Source organism: Rhinatrema bivittatum, chromosome 8 (assembly GCF_901001135.1).
Source record: "Rhinatrema bivittatum chromosome 8, aRhiBiv1.1, whole genome shotgun sequence".
NCBI classification, from domain to species: domain Eukaryota; kingdom Metazoa; phylum Chordata; class Amphibia; order Gymnophiona; family Rhinatrematidae; genus Rhinatrema; species Rhinatrema bivittatum.
This window is the reverse complement of record NC_042622.1, coordinates 131,266,141-131,286,649: the sequence shown is the minus strand read 5'-3', so window position 1 is coordinate 131,286,649 and position 20,509 is coordinate 131,266,141. Positions and strand designations below refer to the sequence as shown.

The 20,509-nt window shown below is 42.5% G+C and overlaps 1 protein-coding gene across 1 annotated transcript in view; it reads left to right on the top strand.

Annotated features, from left to right (window-relative positions):
• Positions 1–20,509, top strand: part of CACNA1B (calcium voltage-gated channel subunit alpha1 B) — a 1,161,590-nt gene that overhangs the window by 1,052,371 nt on the left and 88,710 nt on the right. Inside the window, exons 37-38 of the mRNA XM_029613506.1 lie at positions 3,650–3,777; positions 20,344–20,440. Of these exons, the coding sequence (XP_029469366.1) occupies positions 3,650–3,777; positions 20,344–20,440 (225 nt within the window). The remainder of the gene's footprint in view (positions 1–3,649; positions 3,778–20,343; positions 20,441–20,509) is intronic.

The following is a 20,509-nucleotide window of genomic DNA, read 5'->3' as shown; positions in this document are numbered from 1 at the left end:
CTAAAGGACACCCTTCATCCATACACCTCCCAAAGAAACCTACCATCCATTAACTCCGAATTACTTTTCATCCCCTCCAACAAACAGGCCCAGCGCTCTTCAACACGAGAACGAGCAATTTCAATAGCAGGACCTGCACTATGGAACAAACTACCAGCAAATCTCAGAACAGAATCCTCATCACAGATCTTCAAGAAATCACTAAAAACATCGCTATTCCAAAAAGCCTATCCAGCCAACAGTTAACTCCATGTGATCCCGAACAACCACTACCAAACAGATCTCTAACCCCGCACATAACCTACAAATGAGAACACTTAGGGGCGGATTTTCAGAGCCCTGCTCGCGTAAATCCGCCCAAAACCGAGCGGATTTACGCGAGCAGGGCCCTGCGCGCCGGTAAGCCTATTTTACATAGGCCTACCGGCGCGCGCAGAGCCCCGGGACTCGCGTAAGTCCCGGGGTTTTCGGAGGGGGCGGGCCCGAACCGCGCTGCGTTTTCGGGGCGTGTTGGGAGCGTTCTGGGGGCGGGTCCGGGGGCGTGGCTACGGCCCGGGGCGGCCCGGGGGTGTGGCCGCGCCCTCCGGACCCGCCCCCAGGTCGCGTCCCGGCGCGCAGGAGGCCCGCTGACGCGCGGGGATTTACGCCTCCCTCCAGGAGGCGTAAATCCCCGACAAAGGTAAGGGGGGGGTTTAGACAGGGCTGGGCGGGTGGGTTAGGTAGGGGAAGGGAGGGGAAGGTGAGGGGAGGGCAAAGGAAAGTTCCCTCCGAGGCCGCTCCGATTTCGGAGCGGCCTTGGAGGGAACGGGGGTAGGCTGCGCGGCTCGGCGCGCGCCGGCTATACAAAATCCATAGCCTTGCGCGCGCCGATCCAGGTTTTTAGCAGATACGCGCGGCTCCGCGCGTATCTACTAAAATCCAGCGTACTTTTGTTTGCGCCTGGAGCGCAAACAAAAGTAGGCTATTCGCGCTCCTTTTAAAATCCGCCCCTTAATAGTCAAATCAAACGTTAGCTGTAATATTGTCACGAAAATAAGCTGTTTTTGTTTTTACAATGTTATAATTCTATACTTTAGAAAACCATACTTCGCTGTAGTTCTACAATATCTCAATGTAAAGATAGTGTGACCTGTTATTACACTATCTCACTAGATATTATATAAACCAATGTGATACTCTTGGGTGAATGTCGGTATATAAAAACAAATAAATAAATAAAATCATGAGAGATCTAGAACGGGTAGATGTGAATCGGTTATTTACTCTTTCAGATAATAGAAAGACTAGGGGGCACACCATGAAGTTAGCATGTGGCACATTTAAAACTAATTGGAGAAAGTTCTTTTTCACTCATCGCACAATTAAACTCTGGAATTTGTTGCCAGAGGATGTGGTTGGTGCATTTAGTATAGCTGTGTTTAAAAAAGGATTGAATAAGTTCTTGGAGGAAAAGTCCATAACCTGCTATTAATTAAATTGACTTAAAAAATAGCCACTGCTATTACTAGCAACAGTAGCATGGAATAGACTTAGTTTTTGGGTACTTGCCAGGTTCTTATGGCCTGGATTGGCCACTGTTGGAAACAGGATGCTGGGCTTGATGGACCCTTTGTCCTTCCTAGTATGGCATGTTCTTATGCAGTGCCTTTAGCAATGGGTCTTGGTTTTTGCAGGCGACTTATTAGGGTAGCTTTGAGACTGTGCTTGGAGACCATATTGTTTGATGACATGGCTGGGACCCCCAGGCTTGGTAAATGTGCTCTTAAATTTTTCAGGAAGAGCCAGTTAATAGGGAAACGAGTCATTTTGATAGGTTGGTGGTCTGAAGAACCCCCTTCTTTTTGACATTAGCAGAATGCTCCACATACCATGCTGGTAATGGAAAGGATTGTTCCGTCAGCAGCAAGGCTTTCTTGCCACATAGAAGCCTTTTCTTCATAGACTCTGTCCTAGATTTTGAATGAAGTTCTCAACCACATGTAATTTTCAGGTCATTCTTTAATGTTTATATGTATATATATAAATTATATATATATATTAAGTATATGACAGTCTATACCTGAGATATCCTAATAGCTAAAGTCACTGGAATTGTTATGGGTGGATGGGGGGAATGAGATGGGGACTTGAATGTTCCCTGTTTTATTGGTTTGATTTGACCCCGGTGTATAAGAAACAAATATGTCTTGATCTTGTTCTAGCACTTAATTAGTTTCTGTTTTCTTTTATGTATTGATCTGGGGGAGGGAGAGGGAGGTTGTGTCAAGATTCCTTTTCTCGTATGTTATTTTCTTTTTTATTCATTAATAAAGAAGTTTTATCATAATATACATATTTGTAAGCTGCGAGCTAATATCCTGATTGATTTGAATTTTTTTTTATAGCGAACAGGGGGATTGCATAAATAGCAGGCACAAAATAGTTCTGTCCTGTTTTTGAAAGTAATTTTTTTTAATTTAACATCCATATCTAAAATGCAAAAATCCAGATGCAATATTTGTAGATTTGCCAGTGCCATTTTTCTAATAGATGATACTGCCACTTTGTGTCCACTACTGGTACTGCAGCATTTTGCATTTCCTGGAAGTAGCATGCACTAAATGCTAATAACATGCACTAATATGATTTAGCATGCACTAAAAACGAGCACACTGGAAAAGCCTGAACCTGCTGGTGGCTTCCAGTGAAGAGCAAAGTAGAGGGGATGAGAAAAGAGGACAGAAGGTGAGGATAGTGAAGGGCAAGAGGAACAGGGAGAAAGGAGGGAGAGAACGACAAGTAGAACAGGGAGAGGGTGATGGGAGCTAAGGACAAGGAGACAGAGGCAGAGGACAGGAGCAGAAGGGGAAAAAGAGGAGAGATAATGAAAGGATGGAGAGAAAAGATTGCTGCAGGGAAGAGATTGGTGGTAGAGGATGGGGAAGGGAAGAAGGGAAAGGGAGAGGGAAGGAAAGGTAGTGAGAGTGAGAGAAAATGAGAAAGAAAAAGCAGGAGGCAAAAATAGGTGAAGAAAGAATGGAAAAGAAATGAAACAGAGGAGTGACAGGAGGTAGAGTATGAGTATTAAAAAATAACAAAACTCAGTGCAGCCAGTGACATGATTCATTGATCTACAGTGGAGAAACAATGTTTCACTATAGAGGAAGTTCTAGAACAAGGGACCTTGATAGGTGTCTCAAAGAGGGTAGAAGCAAGAGTAGCTTAAGGAAATATTTCTTCATAGAATGGATGGTAGATATGTGGAACAGCCTCCTAGCAGAGGTGGTAGATGCTAAAATAGTAACAGAATTCTAGAAAACCTGAGGCAAGCACTGAGGATCCTTGGATGTGAGGGTAAATCCTGATTTGGGGTAGGAACTGCAGAAATGCATCGGGAATAGGCAGCTTTTATCTGGCCTCAATTTCTGTGATTCTTGGTTTCATTTTCTCTATAATATCTAATTTTTTGTTACTCCAGTGAAAGGTATCATATGCAAACCTCTGTGTGTCCATTTGGGCTTCAGGACCAAAAATGGCTTCAAGCTTTTCCTTGCTACTAAACCTTCCTATTTTCCCCATTCCCTGTTCTTGGATCAGAGCACACAGTTAAAAGTAAGTTTATTATTTTCTTTTTTTCTGTTGGTTTTTATTGTGTCTTTGTTGCCTGCAGATGTTAAACCTCTTTGTTGCTGTCATCATGGATAATTTTGAATACCTAACACGAGATTCCTCTATCCTGGGCCCCCACCACCTGGATGAGTTTATTCGGGTCTGGGGAGAATATGACCCAGCAGCTTGGTATGTATATGGTGTGTGTGTGTGTAGTAAAAGGTTCATTCGTAGCACCTGACTCTAAAGGAAAATATTTGTAGCTAAAGAGACTCCTGGAGAACACAGTTACCAGCTAAATGCATGGAGTGATTGAGTTGGACTAGCTTCATGCCTCTTAGGGAGTATTACCTTTCACTTGCAATTGAAGCCCTGTAAAACAAAAATGCAATTACAAAGTGTTATTCCAGTTTCTGGAACGCACTGCTTCTCTATTTTAAATCACAAAACATCCCGCCAATGGCAACAGCTAATCTATAAAGTTGAAACCCAGGGGCTGTAGATGTGAGTCTGCTCAGTGACTTAAAGGCCATGGCTGCTTTTCCGTTCCATAGTAACTTTATCACCTTCACAGTAACTGCGTACAGAAAACAAATGTACTATAGCAAGGTATACTGTGTGCTCACATAGAGATATTAGCCTTGGAGAACGATGGCAAGGTGTTCTTTCTGCTGTCGGCTGGACACTTTCACAAGAAAATCCTACTTGATAATAAAATGATAATGCAATGTGAGAAGCTGTGATAGAAAGAAGAGGTAGAAAAGAGATGAAAAAGCAGTGCTGAAAGAGATTAGGTCAAGATGACTTTGCTTAACCCTAACTGTTAAGAATATGATCAGTTGAGGCTTAGAGGACTTGAAATAGTGTTACAAATTAATAATGAAAATATAAATTTGGGCTAGTTTTTAGAAAAAAGGAGTTCAAAATACCAGTCTGTATCTTAGAAAATGTAGCCAGGTTTCTGCATAAACACCCGTTTCCTAAATTCTTTGCTGTCCTTGCTGTGGTTGAGCTTTTCTCCTTTAACAAGTGCTCTCGCTCCCTCAGGCGGTCTGTAGCCACAGCTAGGGCTGCGTCTGCTCCAAACTTGACCCTCGGCCTATTTATAAAGTAAAAGAAATAGAACTGTTGCTGCCTCAGAAATGGGAGTTCAAGACCAACCCTTTTGTAAGGCCACATTTGTTTGTAAGGTTAGAGGATAAAAACAGGTAGAGGAAGGCGGGGGAAGGTTGAGAAAGCTACAATAAAGGCATGGCTAGCTGTCGGGCACACTTCATTATTATCTAACAAGTTGCAGGTGTGTCTTGTAGTAGCGGCTATGAATATATGGTGGAACCAGGGCAGAAACTAAGAAGTAGGCCTCTACCTCATCTCTCTCACCCCATCTTAAGGTCCTCCTGATGTTCCTAGCATGGGCTTTTGTCCCCAAAAGTTTGTGCCTCCATAAATCTGTTAATCTATAAGGCACTACCAACCTCTGCATTGTTTTGGCTAGTGTGTACTAACATGGCTATCCCTTTAGAAGCTTAAAGTATTAATACTGCCAAAGTGTATGATTTAAAAACAAATTAAAATAAAAAATGCACAATTTTTGTATTTGGCAGTGAAGAAGCATAGTCCCTATACATGAAATTTTTCTTTGGGGTCCTGCCACCTTTTAAATATTAATGAATTTAATCTTGTCTTTTAAAATTTGTTTTGTCTCCTGTGGTATTGTTACGTTGGGTGCTCCGCGGGCTAATCCCGCGAACCGCCGCTCTCACCTTCAGGCCCGGGCCAATCACACCGTCCTCCTTTTTGGAGGGAAGCCAACCCTGGGCATTCCAGGAAGCCACTACCTTCACTCAGCAGAATGCCTCAGATCTCAGCGTGCCACACTGGAACATTTAGAGACACCATAGGGGGAAAACACCCACGGCCCCTGGAGATGACATCACCGGCACTGCCCTATTAAAGGGAAGCTTCCAAGCTGCAACATGCCTCAGTAACAGGTCCCACTACTGAGTAGAGCTTGTTGCTACAGCATTTTGTCTTCAGCCCAGCCTTGTCTTCAGCATCTTGTCTCCAGCTCATGCGTGGTCTCCAGTTTTGCCCTGATTTCAATGTTCCTCACCTCCTGTGCTTCTCCTCACTGGACCTCTCTGCCTATCCATCCCTTCTTCCCTTCGGACGGATACCTGGACTGACCTTGGCCTGACCATGGATACGTTGACTGTGGCCTGCCATCTACCTCTGCCTGCTTCTCGACGCGCCTGATCGCAGCCCATCTACGTCTCTGCTATCCAAGGACCTCCTCTTCTGCTCACAGCAGAGGCTTGCCATGCCTGGCACCCAAAGGCTCAACCCGAGGGGAATGCGAGCTGGTATAGGCAAAGCTCCAGCTGCATTTCTGCTTCTTCCGGGTCCACTTGCTGACAGTGGGGACCTGCAGGGCTCCTCCCTGTAGTTTGTGCCAATCCCGCCTCAGCCTAAGGGTCCGCGAATGCAAAAGATATTATGAGTGTGCAGAAAGTCTCTTTTTTTTTCCTCATAATTTGGGCAAATCTTGAGAACAATAGATAGTTAAAATGCAAACTTGAAATATGTATCTTTCCTCTGCAAGAATTTTAGAACTCTTCTTCATAAAGCATGTCATAGTGCTGTTAAAATGTTCAGTGTGCCACAAAATAGCAATCACACAAAGGTCAAACTCTTGGATTTCAAATATACAGACTGGCAAAATGGGAACCTTGAGGAGGAGGAGCTAGAAGACTGGGGAAAGATGGGTAAAGTGGAACAACAATGGGCAAAATCAAAAGGAGCTATAATGAATGCAATAAGCTTTATATAAGAAAAATAAATAAAAGTAGTAGGAAAAGGAAATCAAGGAGGTGGCCAAAAAAATAAAGAGAAAAAGAGCATTCACAAAGTACAAAGACTTCCAAAAAGAGGAATACAGGGATGAATATCTGATGAAGGAGATGAAAGAAATCAGGATAGCAAAAGGTAAAGCATAAGAAAAGTTTGCAAAGAGGTAAAGCGATATGACAAATCATTTTTCAAATATAGCAGAGAAAAATGAAGGCCAGAAATAGTATTGTAAAACTGAAAGGAGACAAGGAACAATGTGTGATGAAAGATGATGAAATAGCAGAAATATTAAACAAATACTTCAGTTCAGTGTTCTCTAAAGAAAACCCTGGAGGAGGACTGTTTCTGTTTGGCAACAGTACAGATGGGATTAGGATAGATAAAAACCCCATTTACAGAAGACAGCATTTGGTTGGAACTAGCAAAACTGAAAGTGGACAAGGCCATGGGGCTGGATGAGATACATCCCAGATGAGATACATCCCAGGATACTGAGGGAGCTCAGAGAGGTGCTGGTGGGTCTGCTAAAGGACCTGTTCAATAGATCCTTGGAGATGGTGTCATGGGCAATGGCAATTGAACCTGTGCTCCACATGTTCAAGGCCAGGGTATCCTGCAATGTAACAAAAGAGACTCCAAATCATCCTGCAAAAAATACTAAGTGAAACAAAGTTAGGGAGACCCACCTCCAGAGGCTCCCTGTTGGACCAGTATTAAGTGTGTCTCAAACAGAGCACTGAATATAAGGAGTTCTAGCCTGACACACCTATGCTGGTCCAACAGTCCACACAGAGTTTGCTCTGTGATATTCTGTTGCCTGGCCATGTTCCTGTGAGTCCTGGTTCCTTCTCCGTTCCTGATCCTTGGCTACACTCCTGATTCCTGCTCCATTCTTAGCCCTTGGCCACACTCCTACCTCCTGCTCTGGTCCTGATTTTCAGTCCTTCCTTGTTCCTGCTTTCACCTGGGAAGTCCTGGAAGCCATCTGCACCCAAGGATTCAACATGTGGAGAACGGCAGCTGCTTCAGGCAGAAGACAGCAGCTCCAGATCTCCTGGCCTCTCCACAGTACATCCCCACCTAGACACCACACCTACTCTCTGTCCTCAGCGAAGTGGACCACGACAGCTTGGACCAGCCCAAAACAGAGATCGAGCTAAATGGAGCAGCCCCCTGCATACTTGAAGGATCTTATGAATGCAGTGCACGGATTGCAGGCTCAGCTTCATGCCCTTCAGTTCAAGGTGGAGTCCCACCAGTCAATGTGAGCAACTTCAACCAGACTCACCACCTCTGGAACCCCACTTGCCACTTCCAGAGACGTTTGGTGATAATAGTGACAATTTGTGGGGTTTTCTGCTTCAGTACAAGCTATAGTTTTACCTATACAGGCACTCATACCTGTTGGAATCCTTTAAAGTGGGTTTTATGATTAGCTTTCTTACGAAAAAGATCCTGGTATAGGTAATAACATTCTGGAGTAAAATGATCCAATCCTGAACTGAATATTCTCATTCATGGCTGCCTTCTCCCAGGCCTTTGGTGATCCAGATCACGCTCTGTTGGTGGAAAGTAAGATCTTGGGGCTTTATCAGGGCCAGCACAACACAATCAAGTACACCACGGATAGTAAATGATCTGGACTGGAATGAATTGGTCCTGCATATTCACTTCCATTGGGGTTTAGCAGCCCACATCAAGGATGAATTGGCTCAGCTAGAATCCCCAGCCAACCCAGAAGCCTTGCTCACTTTATATACAAGAATCTAGAGATGCTTGGGGGAATGAAGCCAAGAGAAAGAAGCAGAAAAATGTTAAGGAAATCCAACTCTTCCAGGGTTTGCAAACTTTTACCAGCATGTTATCCTTAATTTCTCCAAACTGACAGCTCCACAAATGGAGGTTCTTAAGAAAGGGATTCCTTTTAAGTGTACCCATGAGCAGCAGCTGACGTTTGGTCATCTGAAGAAGACCTTTATATTGGCCCCAATCCTAGTACACCCAGACCCAAAGCAACCATTTATAGTGGAGGTTAATGTATGTAGGGTGGCTATCAGGGCTATACTATCTCAGAGGGGACCCAAGGACATATTGAAACATAGAAACATACAAATGACGGCAGAAGAAGACCAAACGGCCCATCCAGTCTGCCCAGCAAACTTTCACACTTATTTTTTCTCATACTTATCTGTTACTCTTGGCCCTTATAAGTAACTTTTTGGTTCTAGTTACCTTCCACCCCCACCACTGATGTAGAGAGCAGTGCTGGAGCTGCATCTAAGTGAAGTATCAAGCTTAATTGGTTAGGGGGAGTAACTGCCGCAATAAGCAAGCTATTCCCACGCTTATTTGTTTACCCAGCCTGTGCTATTCAGTCCTTGTGGCTGTTGTCTGAATATAAATCCTCGTTTCTTCATTCCCACCTGCCATTGAAACAGTGAGCTACGCTGGATATGTATTCCAAATGAAGTATCAGGCTTAATTGAATCGGGGTAGTAACTGCTGTAACAAACAAGCTACACCCACGCTTAATTGTTTACCCAGACTATGCAATTTAGTCCTTGTTGGTTGTTGTCTGAATGTAAATCTTCTTATCTTCATTCCCCCCTGCCGTTGAAGCAGAGAGCTATGCTGGATAAGCATTGAAAGTGAAGTAATTCTTCATCCATGTGTCTTCTATTCCCGTAAGCTTACAGCTGCAGTGAAGAACTATCATGTCTATAATAAAAAAAACTCCAGGCTATAAAAACTGCCTTTGAAGAATGGTGTCACCTTCTAGAAGGAGTTTATCACCAAGTCCAGGTTTTTACGGATCATAAAAATGTAGAATTCCTAAAGACCATGTGCAATATGAATTCAAGGCAAGCCTAGTGGTCTCTTTTCTTTTCCCAGTTTGATTTCATATTAACTTACCAACCACACTCCATGAATAGTAAGGCAAATGTTTTGTCCCAGATGGAAGGGGAAGAATCTGAGAAACCAGAAGCTTCTACCACAATTCTTCAATTGGTGAACTTTGCCTTTGGAAACAGGAATTCTGATCATTTGGAGGTAATAAGTGGAAACCTGTGGCAAGATGAGTTTGCACAGGCAGGAGCAAGGTACCTCATAATCATGCTTTTGCATTACTCTTACCGTTACCAGTACCTCAAGACCATGAGAATGGGTATTAGTGGACTTCATTACTGATTGATCACCTTCACAAGGAAAGACCATGATTCTGGTGGTGGTGGATTCATTTACCAAAATGGCCTATTTAATGGCCACTACGAGTCTTCCCATGAAACAACAGATTGAGAAATAGTGCATCTGCATAGTCTGCCATCTCATATTATTTCCAACCGAGGCTCCCAATTTTTAGCATGCTTCTGATGAGAGAAAACTACACTTCTGGATGTCCAACTCCAAGTTTTCATCAGCATATCACCTGCAATCCGACAGACAGACAGAATGGCTAAATCAGTCTAGAACAGTAGCTCTGATGCATTTGTAATTTTCATCAGACATAATGAGCACAGTTACTCCCTATGGAAAAATTTGTGGATAATAACTCCAAGCACTCATCAACTAAAGTCATAAGAACATAAGAACATGCCATACTGGGTCAGACCAAGGGTTCCATCAAGTCCAACATCCTGCTTCAAACAGTGACCAATCCAGGCCATAAGAACCTGGCAAGTACCCAAAAACTAAGTCTATTCCATGTTACTGTTCTAGTAATAGCAGTGGCTATTTTCTAAGTCAACTTAATTAATAGCAAGTAATGGACTTCTCCTCCAAGAACTTATCCAATTCTTTTTTAAACACAGATACACTAACTGCACTGACCACATTCTCTGGCAACAAATTCCAGAGTTTAATTGTGCGTTGAGTCAAAAAGAACTTTCTCCAATTAGTTTTAAATGTGCCACATGCTAACTTCATGGAGTGCCCCCTAGTCTTTCTATTATCCGAAAGAGTAAATAACCAATTCACATTTACCCGTTCTAGACCTCTCATGATTTTAAACACCTCTATCATATCCCCCCTCAGCCGTCTCTTCTCCAAGCTGAAAAGTCCTAACCTCTTTAGTCTTCCCATTCTTTGCACGCTATAGTATCCACCCTCACTTATACTTAGGGGAGGCCCGGCAATCCTGGGTCTCTACAGTGGTACTGTGGGCAAATGTCTTAATAGAGGTACATATGCATGTCCAGTATGAATTGGAACTGGCTAAGGAGTCACAGAAGAAATTCATGGATAAGTGATACCAGGAAGCTCCACAATTAACAGTAGGAGTCAAGATATGGGTCATCACAAAAGACATATGGAGAGATTTTAAAACCCCTGCACGCATAAAAAACAGGGGTTAAGCGTGTGGCCGGGCCTTGTGCACATTGCACACATTTTTAAAGGGGCCCAGCCCCGTGCGTAACCCCCGTTATGTGCCAAAGTGCCGGGCCCAGAGAAAGGGGTGGTCCCTGACTGGGAGAGAATTGGGAGAGGCCCAATCTCGTTGCCACACATACTTTTATAAAATTAGGCCCCCTTGCGCGCGCCACCCACACAGGCATATGCATATTATAAACTCCGGCACGCATGTGTGCGCAGCCCACGGATTTTATATAATGCGCGCGCCGGCGTACGCATATTATAAAATTGGCGCACATGGAAGCGTGCATACATGGACACACGCACACCTTTTAAAATCTACCCCATAAGGAGCAAGAGACCATCAAGTAAGCTCAAACAGATGCTTATGGAGCATTCCTGATTCAAGAACAAATCAATTAAGAGGCATTCAGGCTTCAGCTTCCAGCCAATTTGCATATTCATCCATGGTTCCACATGGCCCTTCTGAAGCCCTTTAAACCTAAGCCCTTTCCAGGAAGATGGCCCCCTTCTCCAATGCCAGTCATGTTGAAAGGGCACCAAAAATTCATTGTCAGCTAGATTCTGAATGCCAGAGTTATCAGAGGATGCTCAGATGGAAACTAACCCAAAATGTCCATGCCAAGGAACTGGTGACCAAATTTTTTCAGGAACATCCAGAAAAGCCAATATTGAGAGCCTCAGGAGTGGCTACACTGTAAAGGACATCAGAAATTGAACTTGCATCCCCAGTGTGCAAGGCCAGGGGATCCTGCAGTAGGCCACAGATACTCTAAAGCACCAAGAATCCTGCAGAAAATACTAAGCGAAGCAAAGTTAGAGAGACCCACCTCCAGAGGTTCCCTACTGGACCAGATTAGGTGTGTCCCAGATAGGAGTATGTATATAAGGAGCTCTAGCCTGACACACTTTTTCTGGTCCAACAGTCTACATTGAGTTTTCTCCATGTCATACTGTTACCTGGCCATTTTCTTGTGATTCCTATTTCCTACTCCAGTCTTGGTCCTCAGCTACACTCCTAGTTCCTGTTCCAGTGTGGACCTCAGCTGCACTCCTGCCTCCTTCACTAGTCATGCCTTCATTCCTTCTTAGTTTCTGCCTCCACTAGGGAAGTCCTGGCAGCTGCCTGCACTCAAGGGCTCAACACATGGGGAACAGTGGCTGCTTCAGACAGAAGACAGTGGCTCTTGACCACTTGGCCTCTCCACTGTGTCTGCCTAGACACCATACCTACTCTCCACCCACAACAGAATGGGCCATGACAGATGGGAGTGGTGCCACAAGATTGGTAAAAAGTGGCTGTGGTCCTGCTTTACAAAGGTGATAGTAGAGAGGAGGCTGGAAACTATAGGCTGATTAAACTTCCTCGGTGGTGGGAAAATTAATGGAGACTGTGCTGAAGGAAGGTAAAGTGGATTGCAAGACCCTAAGCTTCACCAGAAGAAGGTTGTGTCAAACAAGTATATTTGATCTTTTGATTGGATAACTAAACTAAAGAATTAGATCAAGAAAGATCAGTCAATGTGGTTTACTTAAATTTCAACAACTTGATACGGTGCCACGTAGGAAGTTCATAAATAAAATGAGATGCCTGGGAATTGGTAGAATGGGTTACAGATTGGATGGCAGATGGTAGACAGCATATAATGATAAATGGAACTTATTCTGATAATTGGAGTGCTCGAGGATTAGTTCTGGGTCCAGTTCTGTTCAATATCTTCATGAACGATATTGTGGAGGGGTTAAAAGGAAAAGTTTGTCTTTATGCAGATGACACTAATATCTGCAATAGAATGGACACACCTGAAAGAATAGAGAGAATGAGAAGTGATTTAAGACAGCTCAAAGAGTGGTTAAAAATGTGGCATCTAGGATTCAGTGCCAAGAAGTGCAGAGTCATGCATTTGGGGCACAGTAGTCCAAAGGAGTTGCACATGATGGGGGTGAAGGACTGACATGCATGGACTGAGAGAGAAACCTTAGGGTTATAGTGGCTGATGATCAGAAGGTAGCAAAACAATGTGACAAGACAGTGGCTAAGGCCAGAGGGAGGCTGGGCTGCATAAGGAGTAGCATAACCAACGGATAAAAGAATGTGATAATGCCCTATACAAACTTTGGTGAGGCCTCTCATGGAATACTCTGTTCAATTCTGGATACCATATCTGAAAAAAGATAAGAACGTTAAGGTTTGCCATACTGGGTCAGACCAAAGGTACATCAAGTCCACTATCCTGTTTCCAGAAGGGGCCAATCCAGGTCACAAGTACCTTACAAGATCCTAAAAGGTCAATAGATTCCATATTGCTTATCCTAGGGATAAGTAGTGGATTTCCCCAAATCTATCTTAATAATGGTTTATGGACTTTTCTTCCAGGAATTTGTCCAAACTTTTTTCAATCCCAGCTATATTAATGGCTTTTACCACATTCTCCAGCAACAAATTCCAGAGTTTAATTATGCGTTGAGTAAAAAAATATTTTCTTCTATTTGTTTTAAATGTATTATCCAGTAACTTCATTGCAAGTCCCCTAGTGTTTGTACTTTTTGAAAGAGTAAACAACTGATTCGTGTTTATGTGTTCCTCTCCACTCATTATTTCATAAACCTCTGTAATCCCTGTGATGTTTAACCCGAATAACAGGTCCAGAGGCCTTGAAGCTTAACGTTAAGACTTACAAAAATGAGAACACAGCATAGGATATGCTGCCTCCTCAGAAGCAAAAGTTTCCACAGGGGTAAAATGGTGATCTCTCTAGAAAAACACTAGGACTGTTCCATTGCTAGCTTCAACATGGGGGAGCTGCAAACCCAACAAACCACAAATCTGTCTACCCCCAAACCAACTGATATAATCTTTATCCAGTATTAGTAGGGGACTTACAAGATCACTATATCTCCCCTCAGCCATCTCTTCTCCAAGATAAAGAACCCTAATCTCTTTAGCCTCATAGGGGAATCGTTCCATCCTCTTTATCATTTTGGTTGCTCTTCTGTGTACCTTTCCTAATTCTACTATATCTTTTTTGAGATACTCTGACTAGAACTGCACACAATACTCAAGATGCAGAGACATGGAGACAGAGACAAGATGGAAGTGGTCCAGAGAAAGGCAACCCAATTGATGTGGGTTTGCACCAGAAAACCTATGAGAAGAGACTGAAAGATCTAAGTATGTGTACCCTGGAGAAAAGCAGGGACAGGAAAGATATTAATGATGCACAAAAATCAAACTATTTCTGATGGAAAGGAAGCTGTAAAACTAGGGGTCATGATATGAAATTCCAAGGGGATCACCTCAGGACCAACATCAGGAAATATTTCTTCACAGAAAAGGGTGAGGGATGAATGGAATGCCCTCCCGAAAGAGGTGGTGAAGACAAGAATTGTAATGGAATTCAAAAAAGCATGGGATAAGTACTGTGATTTCCTAGAGGTTAGAGGATGGAAATTAAGAAATGAGGTAATTTATGTTAACTGTACCATTTCTGCATGGGGTAACCTATGTGGAGCAGCACTTACTACCCATAACGGAAGGCATGGGAGTAACCTACACGGAGCAGCAGTTATTACCCTAAGCAACTTGCTGGGAAGACTAGCTAGACCATTTAGGCCTATTTCTGCTGACATGTACAATGTTACTATGTTACCATGCATGCCTACTCCTGCCATAAGTACCTTGTATGTCCAGAAACACTTAGCTGGACCTTCACTTTACAAAACTAAAGGGCGAGGAGCCAGAAGTGACAGAGCAGCTACATGCATAAGGTCTCATTTTAAATTTAGATTCCAAGTTAAGGAATGCTAAATTGTTCTTTCTGCAGCTGCTCATTAAACACACATGTGAAGAAAATGTGGGGAGGAGAAAGGGGATGGGGAAGGCAGAAACAGAGGAATGCTGAATTTACAGAAACCGATCCTGTGCTGAGACGAGAACCATATCCGGCTTGTTCGCTGCAGAGCTGGGATACACAGCAGTGACACAAGCTCAGCAAGAAATTAACCAGGGAAGTTAATGTTCTTCACAGTCTCAATCCTTTTTATTTATTTTGTTTTGTTTCCTCCTGCTCTTTTGGGTTTTCAGTTCAGTCGGAACAGGCCTCTGGTAGGCTACAGACTGTGCCTTCATTCACGACTAACTGGAAGAGGAGCAGAGGAAGAGGACCAGCTATTTTTCTATCCCCTTTCTGCCTCAGCCCAGCCTTCGCTGCAGCAGTCCTCAGTTCTTTCCAGAACCCCAGCTAACACAGAGCCCCCAAGTCAGGCCACAAGCTGTCGCTATTGAGCAATGGCTGCAGCTCCCTCCCCCAGAGGCTGTGAATGCTGCCTGCAGAGTTGTGGCCCAGGAATCGTGCTGAGGTCTTCAGCAATGGCAAGGCACAGAATTGCTGCAGAGCCACCTGGCCTACCCTCAGCCTCTGTCACACTAGATTCAGATACTATGCAAAAAAAAAGAAAATTATTATTATTATTACGCACTGGAGTAAGCATTCGCAGGACTGAGATAAACATCCTTGTCAAGCTGGCCAAAATATCTCCTTTTCAGCATAAGAGAAAAGAAATGATGTGGCCTGGTTCCCTCCAGCGATTCAGCCACTCCAGGAATGTAGTCTGAGACTGATAGGAAGCAGCATTCTTCCCTCAGGGTTGCTGCCTCCCCCACCCAAGGGGGGGATTTCAACAATGCATACAAAGTGTAATAATGCCCTTTGACAGTAGAAAGGAAGGTAAACTCTCCTATAGCCATCATGTTTGGAACAGAGCCAAATATGCCTTCTCATGAAGTTAGTTTGTGAGCTGAATGAGACACGATATGTGGCGTGGAATCCTATAACCAAGCTGGATCAGTCAGATCTAGCAAATAGGAAGCAATCTGTGACGCCCTTTCCACTAGGATTGCGCACGTGTTTTGGGGGGAATTGCAGGAAAGCTGCTTAAAGAATTAACACAAAGAGGGGTACATTTTCAAAAGCTTGTGCACAAATCAGCCCTATGTGCACACTGTAGGTATTCAGCTGGCTAAAAATCCATGTGCAAGTTCACTGCATGCATAAATTTGCCCACAAAAAAAGAAAAAATAGGGGCATTCAAGGAGGCATTTCAGGGGCATGTTTATTTATTTATTTATTTCTTCAAATTATGTATAAGCCACCTTCGCCAAGTCACTAGGTAGTGTACAAAAGATACATACACAATAAAACCATGCATAAAAACAAAACCACAGAAATCAACAATGCGGCAACAGGCCAACGTCAAATCAATGCCTGCACAGCCTACGTCTTCCTCAGAAATGCTAATGCAAAGAATGACAAAGCCCCATCACCGGCTCAAGGCGCTTTATGCAACGGTTTCTAAAAGCCCTTAAAGGTCTCAGGGCAAGATGCCAACCACAACATCTGAGGCAGTGAATTCCAGAGAACAGGGGCAGCACTAGAAAATGCCCTTTCCCTTGTCTCACGTTCCTCGGGCATGCCAGGCAGGCAGAACACCTAGAAGTCCCCTCTGGGAAGATCACAGTGCTCTTGTTGGATTATTAATACGACGCATCAAATTCATCCTTGAAAGGGATTCAAGTGATAGCAATTTATGCACAAGAAACACAACTTTGTTTTTCAACCTCTCCTGGCTTGGAAGCCAGTAGAGGTCAATAACACTGGAGTGATGTACTCTTTGGTGCTGCACCTTGAAATTAGCCAGGCTGCAAGATCTGAAGCGCTTTTAAAGCTGACACTGGTGAGCCCAAGTAGAGTGAGTTACAGTACAAGGAGAATAAGGGCTTGAACCACTGAGCAAAAATTGGCTGCTTGTAAGAGAGGCTTAAGGCCACATAGTTTAAAAAGGCCTGCCCTGAGTGATCACAGCTTTAATTTGATCAGTGAAAGATAGCTTAAAGTCAGTAATTACTCCTAGGCTTTTCATATGTGATGGCACTTTTAATTCAACATTTTCTGCTGAGATACAGGATAGTATTGGCTTGCTATCAGTGCACAGGATCACTAAAATTGCCATCTTAGATAAATTCAAGGCCAATTTATTGTGAGTGAGCCATTGCCCAATCATTGACAAAAAGAGATTGTAGCAGATGTTTCAGACCAAGAGGATTTACCTGTGCAAAATGAATTTCTACAAAGTTGTGCCTTAATAATATGCCATTTATGTGCAGATTTATGTGCTGCCTTTTGCAATAGCTGATCTGTAATGGGTTGTATATGGGTCTCCCAGCTTCTCGTCTTCTCGCTTTAAGCGTTTTGCAGAATACCGTTCCTCGTTTAGTCTTGAAAGGACAACCATGAAATCATATTTGCCCTCTTTAACGGGAATTACACTGGCTTCATCCATTACAATGCATTCGCTTTAAAATTGTAATTTTGATTTTTAAATCAAAGATGCCTTCCTGTTAGGTTCCTCCAGTCTCAAGAATTGGATTACCTCTAGTATTCTCTATTAAGAGGGCCTGTCTAAAAGAAACAAAATGTCAGGCACTCTCTTCAGCAGGCCTTGTTATCTGGAACTCTGTCCTGCTTATGACTGGTTCACTATAAGCAGGCAATCAGTGTTTCAGAATGGAGAGATATGTATTTTATAAAACATGAGTATATCATATGTGCCTGTTAGAAAATACTAGCGCAAATCTGTATGCGGCCATAAGCAAGCATGTATGCCACTACGTGCATTTCTTTAAAATTTATCATCAAAGTGTATTATTATATATGCAATTTACAAATGTATCTACACAATCACCTGATGAATCAATGCACCAATAAGAAAAAACAACGTAGAATGCGTCACAGAATAAAGTATTACAACAGAGATAATTATGTATGTGTCAAATATAAAATGAAATAACTGTACAACATATAATGACATTTATCCCTAGTCACAATGGTGTGTTAAACATTAACGCACCAAAATGCATGATATTTACTGCAAGCCTCATTATTTTCAATGGGTCCTATTCACTAATAACACACAATTCGTTGCATTAGCATTTAATGCACCTTTGTGAAAATACATAGCTGGAGGGTGTTAAGCAGTACCAGGAGAACAGCACAGATAACTGAAACCATGCACCTTAACCTTAGCTGAGCCACTTGGAGCCAAGAGTTGGGGGATGGGCAGCAGTGAAACACAGAAGGGAGGAAGAAAGGGGGAGAGAAAGATACAGGCTGTTGGAGGAGGAGGGGGGTACAGAGGCAGCAGCAGAAGAGAAGATGGAATGAAGGAAGTTGGTCGGGAAAGGAAGAAGTGGGCCGGGAATGAACAGCTGAGTTGGAAGAAAAAGCAGGATGGGTAAAAAAGATGGGATAGAATAGAGCGACAGACGAGGTCAATTAGGATAGAAGGAGAGAGGTGGACTGAACTGGAGAGAGAGAAGCTGGGCTGGGAGAGGGAAACCAGGCAGATAGAGACAGAAATAGAGCGGTGGGTAGAGCAAAGGAGATCTGAAGAAGTGACAGGAAGATGGGAAAGTGCAAGGAGTGTGAAAAAAAAGCACAGATGAGGAGACGAATCAGAGGCAGAAGGGAAGACCCAAGCAGGGAAGAGATGCATAAAGATTGGAAAACAGTTTATTTATGCTTTAAAAATTCTGGCCAGGGCTGCTTAATGTGTTTCCTCCAGGCTAATGAAATTAACTTGTTTAGTGTTTGGCCCTTATAAACAAGTCAGACACCCTGACTTGACTTTGGCTCAGCCTAGAAGTATTTTCTGGTTTGCCCATCTCTACTGCAGCCTTTTGCATTGTGTTACAAAGGCCAAGCGGTTACCATATGCACTGTTTTCCACGGGCTCTGCTACAGCGCAGGCACCTGAAATGTTGCAGATTTCTGTGGGAATCTATGCATAGTTCACAGGTGGCTGCTGCTAGAAGATTGGCCTTTCCTATTGGTGCCATGTGACCCCAGCAAATAGCCCAGATTGCTAGGGCAAGCTCTACTGTAGTTCCCCCCTTTGGTGTTCTTGGCACTAGCCAGGACTAACTTCAGTGCTCAGTTCTCAATGAATTTGAATCGAGCAGATCAAATCATACAAACAGGGCCTGTGATGCTCACTGGTGGACATTAGAATGTGGTAAATAAGCCATTGCACTCATACAACAGAAAACCACAGAGCTCTTCAGGGAGTTATGTTTTCCTTCCCTAAAATGGCACCAGAAACTAGTTTGTTTTGTTTGCTGCTTTAGTAAATAAATATGTTTATATACTTATATAGAGATTTTTTTTTTTTGCTTATGTCCTACTATTTGACTGTATTACTCTGCTAACACTGTGGAAAGGTATATATTATACTGGGCATTGATGTATATATGGTATGTCTCTCTCTCTCTCTCTCCATCTCTCTCTCTCTCTCTCTCTCTCTCTCTCTCTCTCTCTATATATATATATATATATATATATATATATATATTAATATTAAAAAAATTGGGCAGTAATAATATCCAATAAAGTGTCCAAGAAAACATTATTCCAATAAAATATGAACACTCATGCTTACTTTAAACAATTGGCATCTTTAACAAATTCCTACAGAAATTACTCAGAATTTATTTAACATGCGAGACATTTTTATTATTTTACAAAAAAAGAATTTTTATTTGATAAAGCTATAAAGGTTATTTGAAAAAGATATCATACAATATCCCTAGTATGTTAAATCACAGACCAGGATTCTAAAACAGAAAAGTCCTTTAACAGGTTAATGAGCCAATGGTCCAATGCAAAAACTTGAACTATCTTAGCATATCTTGTTGTCATTTACCTTGATGCTCACAGAAGTAAGGCTCAAGTCAGATTTCCTATGTCCAAAGATTTCAGTACCTCTAAACATGTTTCTACTTTGTTAAAGTTGCCGGTATGTGCACAGCTGTAAATGCATAAATGATCCAGTTGTTCTTTGCATCTCCCTCTCCCGATGAAATCCTTTTGAGAGGAGACAGCTATGATTTCAGCCTTTAGGACACTGAATAAGTTCCATTAATTGTTTATGAAGAGCTGTGACTCGCAGCTGAGCACCCTTATGGAAACGTTGCTACGTTGACAACAAGATATGGTAAGATAGTTCAAGTTTTTGCATTGGACCATTGGCTCATTAACCTGTTAAAGGACTTTTCTGTTTTAGAATCCTGGTCTGTGATTTAACATACTAGGGATATCATATGATATCTTTTTCAAATAACCTTTTTAGCTTTATCAAATAAAAATTCTTTTTTGTAAAATAATAACAAAATTTCTCGCATGTTAAATACATTCTGAGCAATTTCTGAGGGAATTTGTTAAACACGCCACTTGTTTAAAGTAAGCATGAGTGTTCATATTTTGTTTATTGGAATATATATAAAGATATATAGATATATCACTGTGCATTTATTTTAATTCATGTATCATTTATAAGGTTTGGTTTACTAAGAATGTTACCCCATAGGCATAGAATGGGAGCAAAAGCCTTAGTAAATCAGACCTGTAAGGAGATAGAAGGCTGAAATAATGGGGAAGGTATTTGTTCCTCTCATTACAACTTGTGCTGTTCTCTTTCCAGTTGTCGGATTCATTATAACGATATGTACAGTTTGTTGCGCGTTATTGCTCCACCTCTTGGCTTAGGAAAGAAGTGCCCATCTAGGGTGGCATACAAGGTTTGGAATTTAAAGAGAACCCATCCCACTGTTCGTACCCGGACTGGAAATGCAAACCCAAGCAAAAGA